Raw genomic sequence first — 25665 nt, 5'->3', positions numbered from 1 at the left:
ATCATAACTATGAGAAAGTTACTCATAGTTAATAATGGATTAGTTTTGTGAAAATAATACCATCTGTGATTCATCTTGACAGCAATTTTCTGATTTTGAGTATCATAGATATTCCTTTGATTTTATCACATATAAGAGTCCTGTTTGATAATATTTGCTACACTAAGGCACCTACATGAACTATTGAGGGAATTACACATTGGCCTTTCCACCTTACCAAATGGTTCTTATAAAGTTTTCTCCTTATCATCAAAATGTTATCAGTGTTTGCTGTAGTTGTTGGATAATTACTACCTTTATGGTGCTTTCTAGTCAGTGGAGGGATTGCTTTCAGATATTGTGAGTATTGCTCCTTCAATGGTCATCAGCCTAGATATCAGTGTTACCAACACGTTCTAATGCCATCAGTTACTCGATATAACATCCCGTCAGTTACTAGATGACAATGACCAATGAATATTCGATTGAAATCTTGTAGGATTTTAACCATCTGACATATCTGGCAGCCCTAGAAATTTTCATTTACTCAAGTCGTCACGAGACAATTGATTTGTATATCGTATAAATATACTTATAAAATCTCCCATACTGGTGGAAAGAGAGGAATTTACAATGGGATTCCCGTTTGGGAATCTAGAAGGCTGAGCGTGTGAGCCTGGGATGCACCTGAGCCTGGCCGGGCCTCTACTACGGTACTGTGGCTCCCACCTGTATCATACAGCCCATACCCTGAAGACTTTTCTTTAAAAGGGACTGAACAACGTATAGAGACCCTCTGAGTAATAAAAATGATCTTTCAGTGGCGCTCAACCGGGCGAAGGGACGCCGGAGAACTTTGTTCTGTAAAAAGCATGACCTTTAGGAATGCTGCTGTGAGTGTCAGGACAGATAACATCTTTTCCACAGTCTCGTGAAAGCTTAGAGCACTTACAGTATTATGTTTGGGTTTTAATTTCATCCCTGTGGTGTGAGTTGATTCTAGGGGCTCATCTTCTTCAGGTGGGAGCATGTTCCATTGGCTCTACTGTGCTGACTACGCTGCTGGGAGTTAAATATTATTATCATTTCTTTTGACTGGGAGCAGCGGCTAGCGAATGCCTCTTTATTGACCGTAATGGTTGAAAGAACGCGCTACTCTGAGCATAGGCGGCGAGCCATGCAGAGCGAGTCTTTCTTATTCCACAGCGAGATGTCTTAGAGTACAGTCTGCTTTCTAGAGAGCAGTTGATCGTATCTGGGACTAGGAAGTTTTTGGTGAGCAACAGCTTGCCTTGATACTCCACTGGGCGGTGTAGTGGTATCAGACTATCAGCGACAATAGTTTGTGGAGACATACCAGGATAACAGCCTATTTGCATATGCCACTCGGAAACGAACTGATGGGATGAGTTGTAGGAGCATCGGGTCATAAGCAGCCGCAATCATTGAACCTGCTATGGTGAGAACAGGGTGCAATTCGAAGTTCTCAGTCAGTTACAAGTGTTAGGACGGTTAGATTTCGCTCATGCATTGTGGAGGGGGGATTAGATTACCAGTAATATGTGTTTGCGCGGAACACAGAGCTTAGGCTTCTACTTAATTATCTTTTGACCTATTCTCCTTGAATTGTTTGAGTGGAGTAATCACTGATTTTGGCAATTAAAGTCAAGCGAGTATGTGTGATTGGGTACTGAGTGAGATAACCGTATTCGTTTACTTAACCATAACCACCATGGTCTTTCCTCATACTTCAGATGAATGTTAGGTAATGTGTAATTCGTTATTACTGCTGTTTCATTGCCTGTGTTAGAGGGTTCAATAAAGTTAGTTTTTCCAAGCTTGTTTAGCACTTTTGACGACTGTGTTTTTCTGGTGTTTTATAAATAAATTAATATTGTTGGGTCATTGATTTTCATTTAGTAATTAGTGTGACCAGTTTAAATATTGTACTAACAAACCCACCACCATAACTTAGCAGTTACAGACATTTCTTTAATTATATATTAATTGTCAAGTAGGGATTTAGGTGCGTTTCCTCATGTTCGCAACTTTGTTTTTCTGCTGTTTTTATAAATAAATTAATATTGTTGGATCATTGATTTTCATTTAGTAGATTGTGCACCCTCCTTAAATATTGTAATAGCGAACGTACCACCGTAACTTAGTTGTTGCAGCCATTTCCTTAAATATTTATAGCTTGTCTAGCAGGGATTTAGATGTGCTTCCTCCGGTGTGACACTTTGCCTGTATAGCTGAGTGGTCAGCACGGATGACTGGCATTCAGGGGACACAGGTTTGATTGCAGGTCCTGGCAAAGGTATATCCTCGGTTTGTGGACTTGTACAGGGTGCACTCCGTTTCATGAGGCTATCTGGGGAGGTGTTCGAACGATTACTACTGGTTCTAACGTCCGGAAACGCGGCAATCGCCAGGGCAGAAGTGTGTTAGCCAGGTGCCCCTTCATACCTCATCCAGTGATGCCATTGCTAGAGGATGGTCAGTTGGGCCCGATTAGCCCGTCTAGTGCCAGAAAGCGAAACCTTTCTTTACTACCTCTTGTACAACAACTGGTAACCACTAGGTTCGTGAGAGCTCTCTGCAGCAGTAAGTCCTGAGTACCAGGCAGCAATATAAATTTTACTTTGTCAGCCCAGGGATGTACTCACATTGATACTGGCTTTTCCTTTTGGGATAGTTTTAATTAGAATGTTTGGGTGCTCTGGTTTGTAGTCAGAAATTTTATATGCTATGTAGATGCGGCAAATTCCGATGACTGCGGTAGATGATATGGATGAGTAGCTTTTTAGAAAATATTATAATTATTTAAAGAATTTTGAAGCGGAATAGTTTCATAGTTTGTATAACTACTAATAATAATTTGCAGAACATTACTAATTTGTATTTTTATTTCAGCTTGGAAGCTTCGTCCACTCTTCGCTTTGTTTCTGTATTTATTGTGTCTGTAATGGCGTTAGCGATTCACTCGCTATACATCAGAGGAAAGTAAGTAGGTTCGAGAAGAGATTAGGTAAAAAAATCAGCGAGGGCAATTTGCAGCAGATCAGGACGATAGGGCAGAGTAAGAGTAGACCAGATATTGAAAAGATTATTGAGGTAGTGCATGCACAGGTGGAGGATGGAGAAAATAATTCGGTAGCTGTCAGAGAAGTAGGTCAGATAACGGGAGGAAGGAGAGAATACATCGAGGACAGGAACAGGTACATTGAGACGCAGCGATGGAGAATGAAAATAACGAGAGTGCAGAAGGAGCCAGACAGGAAGTGGTCAATGTAATGTCGGAATCTGTGTATATGTGGGGAGATGAGTGAGTAGATAATGTATCAGGTGATAATGTTCAAGTGAGTCAGCGAAGTACATTGACTGCTGTTGTTAGGGAAGAGAATGTGGATGATAATATACATGGACTTTTGTACAGGTGATAAGAGAATCTAAAGAGAGATAACAGAAGCTGAAGAAGAAGGCAAAGGAACGATATGAGAAACAAGAATCACAAGATAAAGAGACAAGAGTGACAGGCAGGAGGAAAGGTTGGCTGAAATCGGGCTTAGGTTGAAGCAGTTTCCGGTCATGCAATCAACGAAGCAGAGCGATGGAAAGAGGAAAAAGATAACCACACGGTTCAAGCAGAAACGAGGGCTAGAAGAAGGTGTGCATAATATACTAGTGGTAATCGAGCAGAAACAATGTGGGGTCACGCAACAGACGAAAATTAACAGCCACAAGATGGCGAGGGAAACTATAAGAAATGAACATAAAGGATCTGATGTTTTGTGTCCGTACCAGTCTCTGAAATAATGGAGGTGCAGGAGTTATTGAGGTTTAAGTAATGGCAGCAGAGTAGAAATCATAGACATAAACAACAACAGGAAATAATAGAGGAAGAGATAGGCAATTTCGAAGTGAAAGTTACTGAGAATCGGGAATAGAGGAATGAGAAGCTGAGGTGTACTGCAGTGCACACTCATTTCTTAACTACTCAGTAGGAACTAAGTTGCCTCGTCCACTGATCAATCAAAGAATAGAGCAGACTCATGCACTGGGTGCATCGTATATCAATCCTTGATCACTGATAAGCAGTGTAACGAAGACATCAAACGATGGTTCGTTCTATTACAATCACTTCCTAAGATTCAAGTACTTAGAGATAACAGCAGTAATCTGCATCCATAGGTTTGGAATCAACAGTTAAATTTTTCGTTACTTCCAGCATGGTCAGAAATCCATCATGTAGAGTATGTGTGCAATTATCTGTACCATGCCTGCATGTGTGAAGGAACATTGCACATCGTGGATTGTCAACGCAGGCATTGTACAATAACATAATAAGAGAGTATGATGAACAAGGAGGAAATCTGATAAAACTCATGAAAAACTATGAAAGATAAATGATGAGGAAAAATATGAAAATTTCTGGCTAACATTCAATACGGAAAATAACTGAAGACAATATACATGAAAGGTAGTAAGGTGAATAACAGAAACACGCGGGAGAAGTCTAGGGTAGGCATAACATTCTTTTACGACTTAAAATTTTCTTTTGCAATTGTGAATAACGTGTGAAGTAAAGATAAATAAAGTCTTTTAAATATTAATGAGAGGTAAAACGGAGGAGTTATCGAAAGGAGTATCATATGAAGACGCAAGGTACCTCAGAAATTTCAAATGCAACAACATGATGTACAATTTCAGAGGCAGCAACATGATGTACAATTGGACGGCTAATTTGGCGTCGAATGAAATGAAAGGATAGTCTAGGAGCAGGAAATGAGGAAACGTGGGACGAAAAGGTTGGAGTAGACGATGTATGAATGAAGGAAGACCAGAGATGATGTGGAATCGAGAGTGACACCAGTACTTACGTATTTCCTTTTGTTGGACGATAACGATAATTGGAGTGCATAGCGGCGCATGAAGCATGACTGGGGCCACTTGATAACATGAGATTAGATTTAAGATGCCTGTCATAAATTTAAATAAAGATAAGAGAGTTTGTAAGCATGACATTAAATTTACGATACATGTATGTAAATGAACACAAGGATCAGACAGTTGAGCATGAGACAATGCAACCACAGGACTCGCATTCGGGAGGACGACGGTTCAACCCCGCGTACAGCGATTCTGATTTAGATTTTCCGTGATTGCCCTAAATTGCTCCAGGCACATGCCGGTATGGTTCCTTTGAAAAGGCACGACCGATTTCCTTCCTCGTCCTTACATAATCCAATGAGACCGATGACTTCCCCCACAACAACCCAACCAAACACAACCATGCAACTATAACAACTGTGTAACATAGGAGCATGGAGAAGATGTGTTTGCATGAGGCTTAGAAAGTAATGGAGTACTAATAACAGTTGCTGAACAGAATTGTTTAATCAGTAATCTATTAGAGAGTGAGTGAGTCAATGTAGGAGTACTAGGAGAATATTTATTCTAAGTTTAGATTTTCGTGAAAGTCATGCGAAATGAGCAGTTTCAGTAGTTTTTTCGTAAAGTTAAAGATTTTGCTGAATATTATGCTTCTTGCTCCGCTGCGCTCCGAAATATCGTTTCTTTCAGTAGTGCTAGTTCTGCAAGGTTCGCAGGAGAGCTTCTGTGAAGTTTGGAAGGTAGGAGATGAGATACTGGCAGAAGTAAAGCTGTGAGGATGGGGCGTGAGTCGTGCTTGGGTAGCTCAGATGGTAGCCGGCACATTAACTCAGCATGTTCGGTCAGAGGGTAAGCTGCCGTCTGCAATAAAAAATACTGAGTGAATAGATCAACGACGAACTGAAACGGGTGTCTTGCGACGTCAGCCATGAGCAGATGCAACGAACGAAAAAAAAGAAAAAACCAACAACAAAAATGAGATTTAAAAAAAAAAAAAGATGGTAGAGCACTTGCCGCGAAAGGCAAGTGGTGAAACCAGTATCATGGAATAATTAATAATAATAACAGCTTGTGTGTAAAGATAACTTAGGAGGAGAAAACAGATAATTTTATTGAACAGTTTTGTTCATGATATGTATAAATGCATGAAGTATTAAGAGGCATGGTTGGTAATTCTGCTTGTGATTGTATGAGCAGGGATTTGAAGCAGACAGTCGCATGGAGACACTGACACACCAATGAGCCATCTTGACAGAGCTGAACAGCACAAGACAAATGAACCAGGTAGAAGGGAGGACATAAGAGCTGTAATCCCAAGGATCGAGCGCGGCGACAAGAGGGATTTCAGCTGGTGGCCTTATCGCAGAAAAAGGTGCGCTGAGTTCCAGCGCATGGCGCCTGTGTAAAGGTAATTTCAGGTGCATCCCAAGCAAACATGACGGGACCTCTACTATTTCCAATACAGTTAACTGAGTTGGTGGATAACGTCGGGATAACTATGAGGCTGTTCGCAGATGATGAGATGATGCAGTCGTCTATAAGAAGGTAGCAACGCCAGAAAAGTGTATCAGACTGCACGAATACCTGCACAACATTGACTACTGGAGCAGGGACCGGCAGTTGACCCTGAGTGTAGATAAAAATAAAATACCGTTCATAATAGACGAAGAAGAGCGTTATTGTGAGATTACACCATTGGTAACAAATAGCTGAAAGCGGCAAGTGCCGTAAAATACGTAGAAGTAATCATCCGGAGTGACTGAATGTGGAATGACAACATAAAACAAACAGTAGGAAAATCTGGCATTAGCCGACACTCATAGGAAGAATCTTAAGGAAGTGTAATTCATCCACGAAAGAAGTGGCTTACAAAACACTTGCTCTACCGATTCTTGGGTATGACTCATCAGTCTGGGACCCTTACTAGGCTTGATTAATACGAGAGGTAGAAAAGATCCAACGAAGAGCGGCTCGTTTCGTCAATGGATCTTTTAGTCGGCTTGAGGGCATACCGGAGATTCTCAACAAACTCCAGTTTCGGACGCTACAAGGGAGGCGTTGGGCATCGTGGGAAGCTTTACTGTTGAAATTCCGCAAAAATACGAGTACATTCCCATGCGCCATTCGCGAATTGACTGGGGAAGGGTGGAAATGTAAATTCTTTCTACTATAGTCTAAACGCGCAATACGTAAAATTTCATTAATTTTTATACTTCCAGGTGTTGCAGTTTTAATGGTCCGTATGGTATTCCCTTAGTGATTTTGTCGTTGGAGAATAACTTGAGTGCAATGGGAAGGTTAGAGGAGTCATGAATGGGTGTTTTGCAAAATGGCTCTGAGCACTGTGGGACTTAACATCTGTGCTCATCAGTCCCCCAGAACTTAGAACTACTTAAACCTAACTAACCTAAGGACATCACAAACATCCATGCCCGAGGCAGGATTCGAACCTGCGACCGTAGCGGTGACGCAGTTCCAGACTGAAGCGCCTAGAACCGCACGGCCACACCGGCCGGCCTGTGTTTTGCAGGCTCTACAGAAACACACATTGGAAAACTTTTGAAAAACTGCAGTAACTTAAAAGATAACTTGAAAAAATGGTCGAAATTTTTGGTTAATGATTACTGTCAGATACAGAATGGTACATCTTTACCCATGTATGCGAAAGACTAACACAATACTAAGAACAAAAAACTGCACTATTTTTTCACGGCTGCACTACAGCAACGGTTACAAAACAGCTGGCCCGCCGCAGTGGTCTCGCGGTTCTAGGCGCTCAGTTCGGAACCGTGCGACTGCTACGGTCGCAGGTTCGAATCCTGCCTCAGGCATGGATGTGTGTGATGTCCTTAGGTTAGTTAGGTTTGATAAGTTCTAAGTTCTAGGCGACTGATGACCACATATGTTAAGTCGCATAGTGCTCAGAGCCATTTGAACCATTTTTGAACAAAGCAGCTGGTATAAAGTACAGCTAACCAGTTGCAAGAAATGGTTGTTTTCAAATGATCATGACTACGGTCTCGACGGATCTAAACCCGTCTTCTTCAGAAGAACAGACAACTTCGCATTAGTAATTCACTCAGTAAAAGCTGTCTCCACATGACATTTATCGCCAACTACCTGTATATTCATACACTAAGTGATCAAAAGTATCCGGACACCCACAAAAACATACTTTTTATATTAAGTGCATTTTGCTGCCACCTACTGCCCAGTACTCCATATCAGTGACCTCAGTAGTCATTAGACATCGTGAGAGGGCAGAATGGGGCGCTCCGCGGAACTCACGGACTTCGAACGTGATCAAGTGATTGGATGTTATTTGTGTCATACGTGTCCAAGCGAGATTTCTGCCTGCACAGCATCCTGACAAGAATCCAATAGAACAGCTTTAGGATGTTTGGGAACGCCGACTTCGTGCCAGGCCTCACCGACCGACATCGGCACCTCTCTTCAGTGTAGCACTCCCTGAAGAATGGGCTGCCATTCCCAAAAACCTTCCAGCACTTGATAGATCGTATGCCTACGGGAGTGTAAGTTGTCATCAAGGCTAAGGATAGGCCAACACCATACTGAGTTCCAGCATTACGGATGGAGGGCGTCACGAACTTGTAAGTCATTTTGAACCAGGTGTTCGGATACTTTTGGTCACATAGTGTATGTAAAAATTAATTCCCCTACAATCAAAGGCTTCTCATATCAGTGAAACAATCACTTAGAATAACAGACGATGTTAGTAGTTACATGCCGACTCTGTTGGCTGTCCTTTACTCCTGCTGGCAAAAAAATTGCTTTTAAACGCATAAGTGCAATAATATTGTGTCTGTAATGTCCGATGATCAAATACTGTTAAATTGGTTGTATGATAAAGTTGCTAAATTTAATGTTTGTGTTAAAAAAGTCAGCCGTAGAAGGAATATTCCACTACTTACGACCGGCGGCCCGTATTCTGGTGGCGGCTCGTGGTCGCTGCCGGAGGACGAGGAAGCGGACGCGATCTGCGCGATTTTGCCGGAAACTTTTTCCTTGATGTAGCTGAGTATTCCTCCGGAGCCGGACCCCGAGCGTCTCGTGCGCTGGCCCTCGTCTGGCTCCGGCTCCCACGACGCGGGGTCCTCAGGCAGCGACGCCGCCATCGCCGTTGCCGCCACGCCCACCAATATCAGCAGCCAACACACCTGCACAACACATATTTTATCATGCAGAAGTCTGCGTTACTGCTACCAAACAGCGTGCCCATTGACATGCATATGATACTTTGCCGGGTATACCAGGTGTCGAATAGTATACTGGATGTATAGTTGCGATGTCCTTCTAACACCTTTCTAGTTCTTGAAGTTTACCTTCATGTTCAACACGAGGAAGAAGTGTAAGGGAATAATATTGTATTCCAGTGGAAGAATTTCGGCGTAAGACTCTCAGTGATGAACGACACATCAAATGGTTCCCACTGGAGTTGGTTGCATATTTCTGTGACGCTCCAGCACTAACTTAACAAATCAATGAAGAGATGTGCTCGCTGTATTGGTATCTTCGCCCTCTCTATGTCTCACAGTCTCTCATCCGCACAGGGTGATTCAGAATTCGTTTTACACGGTTACAAATGTTGTAAAGGGGACTTAGGAGAGCAATATTTGGAATGAAACCTCTCTCCGGAAATGCGACGTTTGGAAGAGCATTAAAATATACACTGCAAATGCACCAACCCACTCGTACCTGCGTAAACTTCAACATACGCTCGAAATGGCGACCGCGATTGTCGTTGCACGAAGTTTATCTGCGAACACTAGTCACATACACACGACATAGGTCTTCGAGTGTCCTGAATGACCTCCGCTGCAGGCATTACACGCGCAAGACGATCGTCCTGCGATTCCACAGGCACCTCGCAAGCAGTACTTTTCATGTAGCTTCACAGGGCCAGCCTCAGTGACCGAGCGGTTCTAAGCGCTTCAGTCTGAAAGCACGCCACCGCTACGATCGTAGGTTCGAATCCTGCCTCGGACAGGAATGTGTGTGATGTCCTTAGGTTAGTTAGTATTAAGTAGTTCTAAGTTTTTGAGGACTGATGACCTCAGATGTTGAGTCCCGGAGTGCTCAGAGCCAGATGAACCATTTGTAGCTTCACAGGAAAAAGTCCAGAGGTGTTAAATCGTGAAACCGTTGTGGCCACCGAATAATGATACAGGTGTTGCGCTAAACAACCACTTTCACCGTAGATGAGCAACATGTCAGCGTACTCGGAAAACGAGTACTCTGCCAGTCTGTAATGCACCACCTTCTCGATAACTCAATGGCGGCTAATGTCCATGCCCTTCATAACATTCGGTTGTTCTATGATGACACGTGCCATGTCATACAAGACGTCACTTGACACGAGACACCGACCTCTGACCATATGTATAGCCTTTATTCGTTCAAAGTATATGCAATCGGCGCATTTGCAGACAGGAGTTTATTAGCAGTTCCTGCTTTCCTGAGCCCCTGTTCAACACATATAGCTGTGTAACAGGAGGTTTGAATCACATTGCATATATTTCGCATGCTTCAGTAACTTCCGTATTATGAATACATGTTTCCTAGCATAGCAAAATACACAAAATTAACTGGGTAGTGAAAAGGTAGCAATCGATATTAAACTTCGTTCTAGTCAATCGGAAACCAATCATGAATTCTACAGTGGTAAAAATACACAGAGGAGCAGAACTGAACACGAATCACCATATGCTAGATGTATGAAAATTAATCCTGATTCAAGTAGTCATAAAAAGCAGCGGGGAAATCAACGTGCCCAAAGAATCCGCCGTTAGAAAATTGTACGGCTACCGACTGAATAAATATAGTGACGAAATAAAGAGAACTAAAGATTTGCAACAAGAATGGAAGAACGTTAAAAGTATAGCAGCAAAAGCCACCTCATAATCTACTGGATACGCGAATCAAGGGAAGAAGACAAAAAATTAAAGTACTAGAATGATATATAGAGAGACTGCTTAAAGAGAAAAAGTAGCATACCTTAAATCACTACATAACAAGGCAACCTAAAGTAAATATGAATATAAGAAGCTAACGGCAGAAGCAAAGCAACTCTGCAGATCAGTTAAGCAGGAGAGTTGGGACTGATTCAGTTTAGAAGTAGGAAAAGATATTTATGGGAGGAAAGAATTTCCTGATAAAACAATGAAGCACTTCAATAAGGGAACAAAAGATCCTATGAGCATCGATGCTATAAGTAATTTACAATGGTTTGATTAATATAAGAAGCTTTGTACGAAAGTGCATGACGTTTTGATAATTGAAGAGAAGGAAAACCCAAGTTCAGACACAATAAAAATGACGGAATAGGAGGAAGTGCTAAGAAAAATGAAAAATAGGAAGCCGCCAAGAATGGACGTCATCAATACCGTACTGATCGAATATGCGTCTCCTCTAGTGAAATATACATTCCTTCTCTTCATGAACAAATGCTGAAAAATGAAAGAATTTCTGACCACCTGGAAATTATCCTTCGTAACGTTTATGTTTAAGATAAAAGGTAGTAAACACTGTGAGAATTACAAAGCCATTTCTATACTCAACAATAAGTATAAAATATTTTAGATCATAATTACTCCAAGACCAACAGCAATCTTTTGGAGGATCTAACTGGGTTCAGGAAGGCGATGTCATGCTCAGACAACACGTTTGTCATTAGACAAATAAATAAAAAGAATATGGAATTTAGTAGAGAGAAACATCTGCTCATTCTTGACTACATGAAAGCCTTTGTCGATTTACGAATGTCGTGGAAAATAGTAGAAAGGAGAGCCATGTCACACTAATTACTAAGAGAATTCAAACAAATGTACGAAGATTCCAAATTTGCCATTGCTGGAAAAGATTATGTTAAAGTAATGATAAATTTAGGCTTACGGTATGGAATCAGTTTGTCTCCGATCCTTTGTAATGTCTATGTTGATGATATGTTCCGATAAGGGAAGAAAGGAAGTTTTACACCCATCATTTTAACGAGCGAAACTATCTAATGACAACACTCTTTGCTGATGACCAACTTCTTTTAACTTGATTGAAAGAACAACCTTCAAGAAGACATTAGTAAATTATATATTGCTGCCAGACGCTGTTACTTAACAATTTCGACACGAAAAGCAAAAGTCGTTCTTTTTAACGCTAAAGATTTAGTACTACGCAAATTTGTAATAAGTGACCAGAAAAGAAAAAGTGTGAATGAATTCAACTTCTTGAAAAGTGTTCACAAACGAGAAAGTCACACCGAAAAAACTGAAATGTTCAGTTATATTAATAAAACCACGTACAGAACACTGAACAAAAAGACGAGCAAGGAAATCGGCATAAAGATACACAAAACAGTTCCATTATAATTTATATTTTATTTGTGATGTAAGAGGTACAACACTCTAAGAAGAACTGGGACTTAAAAGCATTAATGAACATATTAGGGAGTATAGACACAAATGGAGAAATCATGTCACAAGAATGAATGGAAACAGGAAGCCTACAATAATAATGAATTACCGACCAGAAAATTTCAGTAGTAACCACAGACAAGAGGTTCTGAACATGACGACGCAACAAGCAAATGCCTAACACCTGAAGAGAGAAGAATATAGCCTACACCCCCCCCCTTTCTCTCTCTCTCTCTCTCTCTCTCTCCCTCTCTCTCTCTCTCTCTCTCTCTCTCTCTCTCTGTCTTTCTGTTTTTCTCTCTGTCTCTCTCTCTCTCTCTCTCTCTCTCCCTTGTTTGTTAAGACACCTCTATGAGGGTCTCAAAACTACGAACAACATTAGAAAATTGGTCGAAGGTATAACAAGCGCTCTCCTTCATCACTTGATAGTAATTCATTGACCTTCTTCTGGTAATTTCTAATCTGGACCTTGCCATTCCTACACCAAGATTCATGTGGTGTTTTCACCTGTTGTCGCTTCGTACATGGCAGTGTTGACTGACTGGATATCCCATAATCAACTGATATGGAATCTTTTGTCTATTACGCTCATTACGAAGCAATGTTAATCTTAATGTGCTCTTGCAATGGGTAATAATTTCCTAACAATTTTTATCCCTTTACATTGTAATATCTTTCATGGTCCACTCTCGTCGGACCGATCTCTGACTATTGAGGACATCATCATCCAACATTTCAGTGTATCTGTTTCTGTAAACAAATATTTTTTACCTTACTGCGGCAGCTTCATTATTTTATACCAGCTCTGCACCATGGTTAAACAGTTATTAATCATAAAAAGCTTGTATTAGTCCCAGTCCTCCTTCGCTCACTCTCTGTCCATCCCCTCCACCCTGCACTCTCTGTCGATCTCCTCTTCCCCTCTCAGTCCGTCTCCTCCTGTCCCCTCTCCCTGTTCAATTCCTCCTCCCCCTCCCTCTGTCCATGTCCTCCTTATATTCGTCTTACATCACTCCCTCTCCCCTCCCTTGTCCATCTCCTTCTCTTCCCTTTCTCTGTCCGTTTCCTCTTCCTCCTCTCTCTGCCTATGTTCTCTTCCCTCCTGTCTGTGTTAATATCCTCCCTTCCCCTCTCTACCTATCCATCTCCATCTTCCGCCATCTTTCTCCATGTTATCAGGCCCATCCCCACCACAGTAGGAGGCTAGTAACTCTTATCCATACAATATTTATTTCCAGATCGTAACTAAAACTAATGTGTAACAAATTTGTTGGAAAACCTTTCAATGGCTTAGGAGGAAGTTTTTTTTACCAATGGCTTTGTCCACGTACTTATATATAACACATATTTCACATATATTTAACGTATTTCACACGTATTTGTACACCTATATAACTGCATGTTGCCGGCCGCGGTGGTCTCGCGGTTCTAGGCGCGCAGTCCGGAACCGTGCGACTGCTACGCTCGCAGGTTCGAATCCTGCCTCGGGCATGGATGTGTGTGATATCCTTAGCTTAGTTAGGTTTAAGTAGTTCTAAGTTCTAGGGGACTAATGACCACAGCAGTTGAGTCCCATAGTGCTCAGAGCCATTTTGAACTGCATGTTTATTTTCACGTAGCTCGATGTTTATGAAAACGTATCTCCTGAACTATGTATCGTACATTGGTATAATGTTGCACGTACATCGAGCGGTGTATGTGGCTACTCCTTACAAAATGTATTGGTACCAGAGTTAGTAGTAAAGAAGTAATAAATTAAAACGTCATGCATGATGCGGCAGCTTGTCATTATTCTCAGTGTTCATCACGTCATAACTCCTGAACTATGTGTCGCTGAATGCTGTAATGTTGCTGGTACAGTCAGTGGTATACATGAATACTGTATGAAAAATGTGTAGAGAATAAAGTTAATAGTAAAGAAGTAATAAATTGAAACGTCATGCTTCATGCGGCAATTTTACTCCATGATAAGCGAAAATGTGGTAAGTGATAAACTTTTTTCTCTTTTCATTTTGCGGGGAGCAAATGCCAAAGCGCTCTCATTGTCAATGATTGGATGAATAAAATATAGGTATTCGCGTGTCGCGGGCTGCAATTTTTTTTCACACACAACGTTTTGGTAAGTAGATATATATAAGCAGCCCAAGTGTTAACTCATGGGATAAACCACCTCCATTCCAAATTTAATTCGAATCCTTCCAGCCGTTTCAGCGTGATGGAATAGCAAACACAAACACACTGTCTCTCTCTGTCTCTCTCTCTCCCTCTCTACCGTGCGGGATTAGCTGAGTGGTCTAAGGCGCTGCAGTCATGGACTATGAGGCTGGTTGGGGCTGGTCCCGGCGGAGGTTCGAGTCCCCCTTTCTGGCATGGGTGTGTGTGTTTGTCCTTAGGATAATTTAGTTTAAGTAGTGTGTAAACTTAGGGACTGATGACCTTAGCAGTTAAGTCCCATAAGATTTCACACACATTTGAACATTTTCTCTCTCTCTCTCTCTCTCTCTCTCTCTCTCTCTCTCTCTCTCTCTCTCACACACACACACACACACACACACACACGCAAACACACACACACACACACACTTAAGCATTCATACTAAATACAAGATTCTAGCTGAACATTACAGGAAGTACCAGAAAGTAGTTATATGTGGTGACTTCAATATTAATTTTGTACATGATTGTGCAAGAAAAAGGATGTTATTAGATCTCCTAAATTCATATGATCTGATGCAAACTGTGTTTTTTTCTGACTAGGGTGAAGGGGAACAGTAGCACAGTCATAGACAATATTTTTATTCATTCTTCATTACTAGATGGGCATTCTGCTAGTAAAAGGGTGAATGGCCTTTCAGGCCATGACGCACAAATTTTAACACTAAAAGGTTTTTGCACTCAAACCAATGTCGTATGTAATTACAAACTACATAGCAAAGTTAATCTAACAGCAATAGAGAGTTTTTCAAAACTTGTCAAGGAACAAGAGTGGCAAGATGTTTATAGTGCCGATAATATAGATGATAAATACAATGCTTTCCATAACACATTTCTCATGTTCTTTGAGAGTTGCTTTCCATTAGAACATTCTAACGGGGTACTAGCAGTAATGGACGGCCCGGTGGCCTGACTAGTGGAATAAGGATATCATGTAGAACAAAGCAGGAATTATATCAAAATGTTAGAAGCAGTCACAATTAAGCTACAGAAGCCCCTTTACTAACACTATTGTGAGGTGCTTAAAAATGTTATTAACAAGGCAAAAAGTACGTGGTATGCAAATAGAATAGCTAATTCACAGGATATAATTAAAGACATATCGTCAGTTGTGAAGGAAGTGTCTGGTCAGCAGCACAAGGTTGATGATATAAAGTCAGTTCGCAATAATAATATTTATTGATAAATGAGATATATGTACAGTATTTAACAACCATTTTCTGAGCATTGCTGGTAAATTAAATAAAAATTTAGTTTCTACAGGAAATCATATGAATTTCTTAGCAAATGCCTTTCCGAGATTGACGTCTGAAATACTCCTCTGTGATACAGACAAGAGGGAGATTGAGTCAATAACTAAATCACTGAAGACTAAGGAATGTCATGGTTATGATGGAGTGTCTAGTAGAATATTAATGTACTCTGCTGAACATGTTAGCCCTGTATTTAGCCATATTTGTAATTTTTCCTTTAGGAATGGTCAGCTTCCTGAGCGATTTAAGTACTCAGTTGTAAAGCCTCTTTATAAAAAGGGAGGAAGGGATAATGTTGACAATTTTAGACCTATTTCTCTGCCATCATTATTTGCTAAAGTTGTCGAAAAGGCTCTGTATGTAAGGTTAATTGATCATTTTATACCACACGATTTGCTATCAAATGTACAGTTCGGCTTTAGAAGTCGTTGGACAACTGATAATGCTATATGCTCTATTCTCTGTGAGGTACTGGATGGGCTAAACAAAAAGTTTCGAATGCCTGGCGTATTTTTTGATGTAACAAAGGCATTTGACTGTGTTGAGCTAATAATATTGCTCCAGAAGTTGGACCATTGCGGAATAAGGGGAAGTTTCGAATGCTTGGCGTATTTTTTGATTTGACAAAGGCATTTGACTGTGTTGAGCTCACAGTATTGCTCCAGAAGTTGGACCATTACGGAATAAGGGGAGTAGCTCACAATTGGTTCCCCTCTTACTTTAGCAACAGGCAGCAAAAGGTCATTATTCACAATGTTGATAACAGCTGTGATGTGGGATCTGAGTGGGGTACTGTCAAGTGGGGGGTGCCCCAGATATCAGTATTGGGGCCGCTCCCGTTCGTTATTTATATAAATGATATGCCCTCTAGTATTATGTGTAACTCTAAAATCTTTCTGTTTGCTGATGACACTAGCTTGGTAGTAAAGGATGTTGTGTGCAACATTGACTCGGTTTCAAGTAGTGCAGTACATGACCTCAGTTCATGGCTTGTAGAAAATAAACTAACGTTAAACCACAGGAAGACTCAGTTTTTACCGTTTCTAACACACAATTCAACAAAACCTGACGTTTTAATCTCACAAAACGGGCATATGATTAGTGATACTGAACAGTTCAATTTCGTAGGTGTTCAGATAGATAGTAAGCTGTCGTGGAAAGCCCACGATCAGGATCTTGTTCAAAGACTTAACACTGCCATTTTCACTATTCGAACGGTATCTAAAGTGAGTGATACTTCGACACGTAAATTAGTCTACTTTGCTTATTTTCATTCACTTATGTCGTATGGTATTATGTTTTGGGGTAACTCTTCCAGTTCTAGAAGGATATTTTTGGCTCAGAAACGGGCGGTTCGGGCTATAAGTGGTGTGAGTTCACGAACCTCTTGTCGATCTCTGTTCACGAGTCTGGGTATTATGACACTGGCCTCTCAATATGTATATTCCTCATTGTCGTTTCTTGTTACCAATAATAGTTTAATTCCAACAGTAAGCAGCTTTCACTTGGTTAATACTCGGCAGAAATCAAACCTCCATTTGGACTGGACTTGTTTAACTCTTGTGCAAAAAGGTGTGCAGTATACTGCTGCATCCACTTTCAATAAGCTGCCACTCGAATTCAAAAATCTTAGCAATAATCCACGCGCTTTCAAATCGAAACTGAATAGTTTCCTCATGGGTCACTCCTTCTATTTTGTCGAAGAGTTCCTTGAAAAGTTAAGCTGATTCTCATTGTATTGCTGATAGCGTTTGCTTAAACTTATAGACTGATTTTCTTTCAGGTTCATGAACATTTATTTTCATCTGGTATTACTTTTATCTTGTAAGTTCATGTACTGACACGTTCCATGACATTGGTATTTGCTCCTCAATTTGGTCCTACGGAACTTGACATGTAAATAAATAAGTAAATAAATAAACCTTTTCATTGGATGCTTTCGAGTTCATTGTCCAGTGCCTTGCCAAGTAGAAATGAAAGGTCTAACGAAGACTAAACAACGACTCGGCGATTATCGCAGATGAATTGTAACGCGATTAACGTTGTAAGTATACTTTGTTTGATGACTGATCTCGGTAAAGTAATGGCTACATTTTCCCGTAAAGTTTGATGTCGTCATTGTTGTCGTTGTCTTACGTGCAAGGATTAGGCGTTGGTTGTTCTGCCTCCGCAAAGTTTACGTCCATCGTTTTCTTAATCGAGCTATATTTTTCCTTCCTTTCAGGATTTTATTTGCTGGTCTTTCATCTCTCCTTCTATTCACATGCTGTTTCCACCCTCTCTGTATTCAGTTAGATTTTCACTAACAGAGTGTTCATTAAACTCCCTTCGAACATCTTTATTCTTCATTAAATCTCTTTTCGTGCAGCCCCTTAGTCTCGTTCGGTATCGCTTTTGTGCTGCTTATTTTTTGCTGTCATCTTTCCTTTTATTTACCCACAGCTTTATGTATACAAGCTACACTACTGAATGAGTAGTGGCACTGTATTTTTATCGGTATTTCTTTGCCTGATAAACGTTTATAACTCAACAAAAATTGGTGCTTTTGTGAGCTCGAGTATCTTACATTGATAGTTTAATGTGGGTACTGAGAACAGGAAAGAGCTGGTAATTTTTATGTTGTTATATGCACAAATTGTTGGAAGGACTCCTTAAACAGTACAAATAAGCGGTACAAACGTTGGTTATGGTTCAAATGGCTCTGAGCACTATGGGACTTAACATATGAGGTCATCAGTCCCCTAGAACTTAGAACTACTTAAACCTAACCAACCTAAGGACATCACACACATCCATGAGTGAGGTAGGACTCGAACCTGCGACCGTAGCGGTCACGTGGTTCCAAACTGAAGCACCTAGAACAGCTCGGCTACACAGGCCGGCTAAACGTCGATTAAACTGCTTGGAGCTACTTCAGTATTCAACTCATGCAAGAGTGTTATTCGGTTTTGTGCGCTTTAGGAATCTTAAGCAACGTTTGCAGCTAGCAGCTAATGTCTTTGCACGTCGCGGTGTTTCGTAAATAACGCAGTTATGTCGCTGAGATAATAGAATTCATGAACTTGATTATCCATTAACGTATTAAAATCAAAGTATATTTTGGCAGCTATCACAATTATGATTTCAGTTACGAAAATACAGAGCCGCGCAAGCGAAAGACATCGTAGATGTTTAGTCTCCATTATATGTGAAAGGGAAACGTCTCGGCGACAGTGTCTTTAGAGATGTGGCACAAGATCGAACCAAGGATGTCCGTGTAACTTTTCTATGGAACCAATCTGGTATTAACCGTAAGTGATTTACGGAAATCACGGAAAGCGAAAATTCACCTTTTAGGACAAGGGTTAAGGCTCATACGTACCCGAAGTGTCTTAACCGCTATGTCATCTCTCACATTGCTGAAGTAAGCCCCAACTATCATGTGATGTTCCTGGCTGTGACTGCCAGCATTTTATTTTGCTAGAAACTCGCCTTGATGCAGCTTGATACACGTGAAGTAACATTTGGTACAAAAATGGAGTGAGGCTCAAGGGATATATGGTACAGTATGTACCAGTCGCGTCGGAGAGTCCACTAGTTGTAATGAACTTGCTTCTGATTGGTCGGCAATTCGGGTGCTATTCGCCAAGCTCATAAATTCTCTTATTAATTATTTATATACTTTTCATTGTATTTAATCCAGTTTTTAGTATGACGATCTCTCATGGTTACCCTATGAGTCTATCGTTTTTGTTTATTAAATTTCACTAATTTTGAGAAACATGAGAGTAACGATATTGCAACCGAAGTTCTTCGGACACCTTCGGGTCGCTTTGGAGCGTCTTAGAGACGAAGTACATTGGCTGCCCTAGTCACTCTGTTTCGGGCGTTCTGGAAGGCCGGACACTTATCTGTGTTTCTGGCGTTCTTCAGTGTTCTTCAATGTACTTTATATCGGGCGTAGCTTAGTTGTGAATACGAAATACTCACTCTTCTTAGTGCGTACCCGAGAGCCAGACACGTGTCTCACTTTTCGGAAGTTGTATGGAAAAGTTACCAAACAATTAAGAAAGCTATATTGAGTGTTATAAAAGAAATTCTAAATGTGTTAATACTTGGATAATAACCACACAAGATACATTAATGAGACGTGTCGTCTACTATTACAGTCAGTACTACAGATCTTGCTCTCTGTAGATACAGAGACTAACCTGGGCAAGTGGCATCCCACAAAATGCACAATCACAGGTTCGAACTGAAAGCGTAGTAGCCTCCGCCAAGGATATCCCACGACCAACGAGCTGTCTTCAGTGTTGGAGACACTTTAGATGACGACAGGTTGGTGGAAAGAACGATCAGACACTCTTATTCAGTCTCTCCAGATCTCTCCAGCTTCCAGATCTGACTTCCAAAGGGACTCATAATTTATAATCACCTTGGCAAATACATTCCTATTATCTGTTGTTACCTGCTAGCTTGATTTTCGTCTTCGTCTTTTTCCTACTTACATTCTTCTTTGCCGTTATTTTCTTCTTCCTTATTCTCGTAGTGCGCTATTATGTTTTACATGCGCCATCACTGCATCTACCTCTGCATTGCTAGTTATGCTGAGAATATGTCTACTAGACCAGGTAATCAGAAAATGAATCAACCAGGTTTGGCTCTGAGCACTATACGACTTAGCTTCTAAGGTCATCAGTCGCCTAGAATTTAGAACTAATTAAACCTAACTAACATAAGGACATCACACACATCCATGCCCGAGGCAGGATTCGAACCTGCGACCGTAGCGGTCGCTCGGTTCCAGACTGCAGCGCTTAGAACCGCACGGCCACTCCGGCCGGCCAGGTTTAGTTAACAGGAAGTGCTGAAACCCAAGTATAAGAAGTGTAGAGAGAATAAAATTTTCCAGGGAAATATTCCGTTCACCTTAAAACAGGAAAAACAGAGTACATTATCTTACCTGGCTGCGGAAGCTGTAAATTAGGTTGCCTATCATAAGACGCATGATATACTTTCTGGGTCAGTTTATTTTCGCACCCTGTATAATACTTTGAACTGAAACCACTGCCAAAAAACTAAATACATTATCTCATTTTCCAAAGACAGCCAAATGAAACCCACTATCAGATGTTAGTTTTCTAAAATCAACTCTGAGAGACATTAAAAAAATCATGTCACTGAAAGCATTAGCTCTTCCCATTTTGATGGCATTTCTGCTCAGGTACTAAGGTAGTGCACTGACTAACTAATCCATTGAGTTATCTTTATAGCCTGTCGATACATCTTCTTGTAAACGGATTTGCTTGTAAGGATTGCCCAATTATATTTGCTGAAACACTGGATTACGAATAGTGATACCTACGTATAAAATTTTAGATAAGTACTGGAGCTCTGATTATTGACCCATATGCCTTATTCCCATGTTCTTATAAGCTTTTGAGATGTTAGTTTATAACAGAATACCGCGCCATCTTCCTGACCATATACCATGTAAGTATAGCAGTTTGATATTAGTGAAGGCTTCTTTCCATAGTAACCAGTACCTGATCTCACAAAATTTCTTCGTGGTAGAAATGTAGAAGAAAATTGATCCAAAAGACATTTTTCTGAGCTCTCTCTAAGGTCTTAAATTGTGTACGTAATAAAATTCTTCTTAGAACACCAAAATGATGGCGTTTAAGTTATTCTGTTAGCGCCCATTTAGTCATTAATAACAGAAAACGTGGTGAAATTACCAAATAATATCACAGGAATAAAAGGAAATTCTGTGTGGGGGAATAAAACATATGATGTCACACCGAGATTAAAGTTTGGCCCGCTACTGATTTTGACCCACATAGAATTTGTAAGTGCAACATTGCAGAATGATAGAACGGGCTTAAAACTGGATTACATCTAAAAGTGTAACCCTTAACCTTGTAAAAACTCGTATCAAGTCGTTTACAATCAAATTAGGCTGACTTATTAACGCTAGAAATAGAGATCAAAGGGCACTCACTGTATGAAGTTGCATGTACGAAGTTAAATCGGCATCCGAAGGTATAGTGAACTAAGCTGGTAACAGGGCGTGGGTAAGCTCAGTCACACTTAACTTTTCTTTAAAAAGCGTTTCTTATTGTGGTGACGTGTAGACAGTATTGCTTGCATATTTTCACTCAATGCTGTTCTGTGATACAATCTTTTGGGGGTGCAGCTAAGGTGAAAAAAGTGTGTGCTCTAAAGAAATATCAAATAGGATTGATAACCGAACTTTTTGCAGAATTCTCTTTAGGGAACACTGGATTTAAACATTTACGTGCCATGGGGCCAAATATTGACCCAAAGACATATTCATTTACGACTGTGTTTGGCACGGGATAATCGAGAGAGTAATCGAGGCTCAAAGGAAACGTGTCGCCTGGTCGGATGAATCACGTTCCTTGTACGACGTGGTCGACAGTCGTGTTTGGTTATGCCGTCATCCAAGCGAATAACTAAGTTTTGGTGGCCCCATCTCTACATCTGATGACAGCTCGGCACTCTTCCTAACAAACCGTATCTATTGAACACAGTGTGGCCAAATTTTGCCAGGAAACAGTCCTCTCGTTTTTAGAGTTCTTCCGTCAAGGCTTTGACTTCTTTGATCCTTATTTATTTGAAATATGTCGCACACAGGATACAGCGCGCTTCAATAGTTTGCAAATAATTTACAGCTCCCTCACAAATCTTAGCTTGATAATAGTTACCTCCGTTTAAATCTTCATTTTGGTGTTTCTGTTCATATTTAGATGACTCGAATTTATTTTACAGTCGAATGTATAGATGTTTTCAGTCTTTTATCGACTGAAGTTACTGTCACCGAAATGGAAGCTTGTTTTTCGTTATGTTCACATGCCATGAACATTTACGATTATAGACTATACCTAGCTGATGAGTTTATCGACAGTGAAATACGAGAAGTTTCATTCTTACTTTTTATGTTGTCAACGAGCTCTCAAAAGATAGTAGCTAATCGTCGTATGAGCCATTTAGTATAATTAATCGTAAGGATTAATTTTTCCCAATAATAATAATGATAGCCATAAAACACATTGTAACATACGTCATCTACGTCGAAGCACCATCTTACATTGCCGTGTGTGTGGACTGAAACGGAATTCCTGCGTATCATCACGTTTCATCTCAACTACTTTGTTTTAGAAGCATTGAAGTAGATAAAAATAAAATTTTATATCCAGTGTAGAATAAAATAAAAATTAATTTAACAGCTACTAATACACTTACTTATTAAGTACCTAACATATCGGATATTTTAAATGTTAGTACGGGACTTGGTAACTGATGGAGCTCTCGCCCACTAAACTGCCTAAAACAACTAGTCAAGAAAATGTCTTGTCGTATTCCAGTAGCTAAACGTGTGTTTGGATTGTAAACCAAACCCATATTTGCTAACTAGAGAAAATTTAAATATTTTAAGCGGCTAACAGTCATGATGAGTTGAGTGCGAATACGTTTAGTGCACATATGCTTTCTAAATTGATTCATTCCTCAAGACTTTGAATGAAATGCCTTATGTTGCAACGTTTAGGTGAAACGTATCTCGTCTTTGTTGATGAGTTTGGGCCGCAAGAGGAGCTATTATTACACCTGGATTTCAGATCATTGAATAGATTAATGTTCTTGATTTGCGCTATTGCAGACCACCGCAACCACGACGACGGTCCCAAGCCTCAGTGGTGTTTTTGGAAGGTGCTCCGAACGGCATGGGAGCTGATACACTATTTTATCGATAACTGTAAGGGCTGGGGGCTGGCGTATTTTCCTAAATCTGGCATTCCTTCGCTGTGCGCCGAATTCACATTGTTACTCGAGACGTCGTTGGACAATTTATAGTCATTGTTTTGCCATATACGGAGGGGGTCAGTTTTGTTGACCAGCTGGAATGCCTGCGGACGAGAGATCTGCTAAGAAATCCTCATATACGGTGTTGTCTTCTGTTATGTGGCGAGGAACCCAGCAGGAACACGCTTTCAAGTGCCCCAACTGGTGAAAGAGCGGGTCAGCACTACTAACTAAGATATCCAGCTGGTAGCGAAGTGTTTGATTGTGATCAGTCGATCGCCTCCAGTGAAACTGTCGGCACTTTCCAACATTTCAGGAGTCACAGCAGTGCCGGCCGGCACGCTGGAGATCAGACACGGTTTTTTTTGCAACCTTGTTGCGGTTATCACAGACACCTTGTTCACTATCAGCTCTCCGTAAACATTCTGCAAGCGCCTCTGAATATCGGCGATGTTCTGGTTTTCCACCGAAAGCAACTCAATGACAGCTCTCCACTTGGAACTAACCTCTGTTACAAACGCCATTTTGAAGATTACGTATAGAACTGCTATCGAAACTTCATGAAACTGTAGAGGCTGAAACGGGAATATTCTACGATTTCTCACAACAAATGCCGCGCTTTTTCAACCAAAATTGCCAGAGAAAGAAATGGGTTGCGTAACTTATTGAAAGCCTCTAGTAAAAGTTAACAAAATGTCAGGAACTGTTCAGATTTCGCGAGTCGGTCAGGATCTCTCATGGGAGTAAGTGGTAAGGTTCCGTTTTATCGGCATTTCACAGTTCCTTAAATAAGTTTTATCCCTTTAGTGCATTCGCAGGTGATATGGAGGCTGTGACTTTGTCGCTGTACGAACTTCTCAACGGAAGTTTCGTGAGTGAACAGTGATTTAGTCTAAAGTGTTTTTTGTCGCTAATACTTACGTGTATAAAACTGTAGCCTAACGAACGGACTTCATGAGAATAACAGAAACGAGAATAAACTGCATTGTTTCCGAGGAATTTGGTGGCGTTTGATTTTGGGTCTTGCTCTCTGACTTCCTCATTTTTAAGTATTATTTCGAGGCTTTCACCTTCGGTCAGATGGCTGAGGACAATATAGACAGCCATACGGAGTATTTTATCACTGTAACAGGTCTGCAATCTGTTGTACCAGTGACGTAACTTTTAACCATGTCAAACAGGCCACATTAAGTGTGGCTACCATTGTAAAAACTATTATAACTAATATTGTTATGTAGAGAATTGATGTGGCTCGGCCGGTTAACAGTTACTTCGGCGACAATGATTTAGTTATATGAAGTAATCGAATCGCGTGATTCGTAAATATCTCTGGTGCTAGGATTGCAATATAGAAGTTCTTCCTCATAAGATGCCAAGAAGAGGATTGTCTATCTTCTCTACAAGTTGGCCTCAACAGTATATTCTCAGTTTTCATGAAGTTAGGCTTATCGTTTTATTTAACTGTTTATTCTCTACTCAAATTCTTCCTCAGATTTCTTCACGTTTTCTTCTTTGCGTTCAACTAAGCATGTTAATATTTAAATTCTGGTTCTACATTGCGAGAATGTTACTTTTGTTTGCAGTCACTTGGGACACTCGGTAGTATATATCCATCTACATACTTACAGCGCAGGCCAGGTACATGGCAGAGGGTATCTTGCAAATAGTCATGTCCTTTCCTACTCCACTCGCAAATGGAGCGAGGCAAAAACGACTGTGTATGTGCTTCCGTATGAGCCCTAATTTCTCTAGTGTTCGTGATCCGCACGCGAGATGTACGTTGGCGGTTACACAATCGTTCTTCAGTCAGCCGCAAATGCCGGTTCTTTCAATTTCCTCAACAGTGTTTCGCGAAGGGATTCCCGTATGAGTTCACAGAGCATCTCCGTTACAGTCTCGTGTTAATCGGACGTACCGTTGACAAATCTACCAGCATGCTTCGGAATCGCTTCGATATTTTCCTTTAATCCGATGTAGTGAGGGTCACAGTCACGAGAACAATATCCAAGAATGACTAGCACTAGTGTTCTATACGCGGTCTTCTTTATAGCTGAGCCACTCTTCCCAAGAACTCCCTCAATAAACCGGTATCGAAC

General features: G+C 40.7%; 1 protein-coding gene across 1 annotated transcript in view; it reads right to left on the bottom strand.

The window, feature by feature from the left end:
- Positions 1-25665, bottom strand: part of LOC126298398 (uncharacterized) — a 257404-nt gene that overhangs the window by 198273 nt on the left and 33466 nt on the right. Inside the window, exon 2 of the mRNA XM_049989711.1 lies at positions 8805-9050. Coding sequence (XP_049845668.1) covers positions 8805-9050 — 246 coding nt within the window. The remainder of the gene's footprint in view (positions 1-8804; positions 9051-25665) is intronic.

This window comes from Schistocerca gregaria, chromosome X (genome assembly GCF_023897955.1).
Source record: "Schistocerca gregaria isolate iqSchGreg1 chromosome X, iqSchGreg1.2, whole genome shotgun sequence".
Lineage (NCBI taxonomy): Eukaryota > Metazoa > Arthropoda > Insecta > Orthoptera > Acrididae > Schistocerca > Schistocerca gregaria.
Note: the sequence above shows the minus strand (reverse complement) of the source record. Positions and strands in the feature narration are given on the sequence as shown.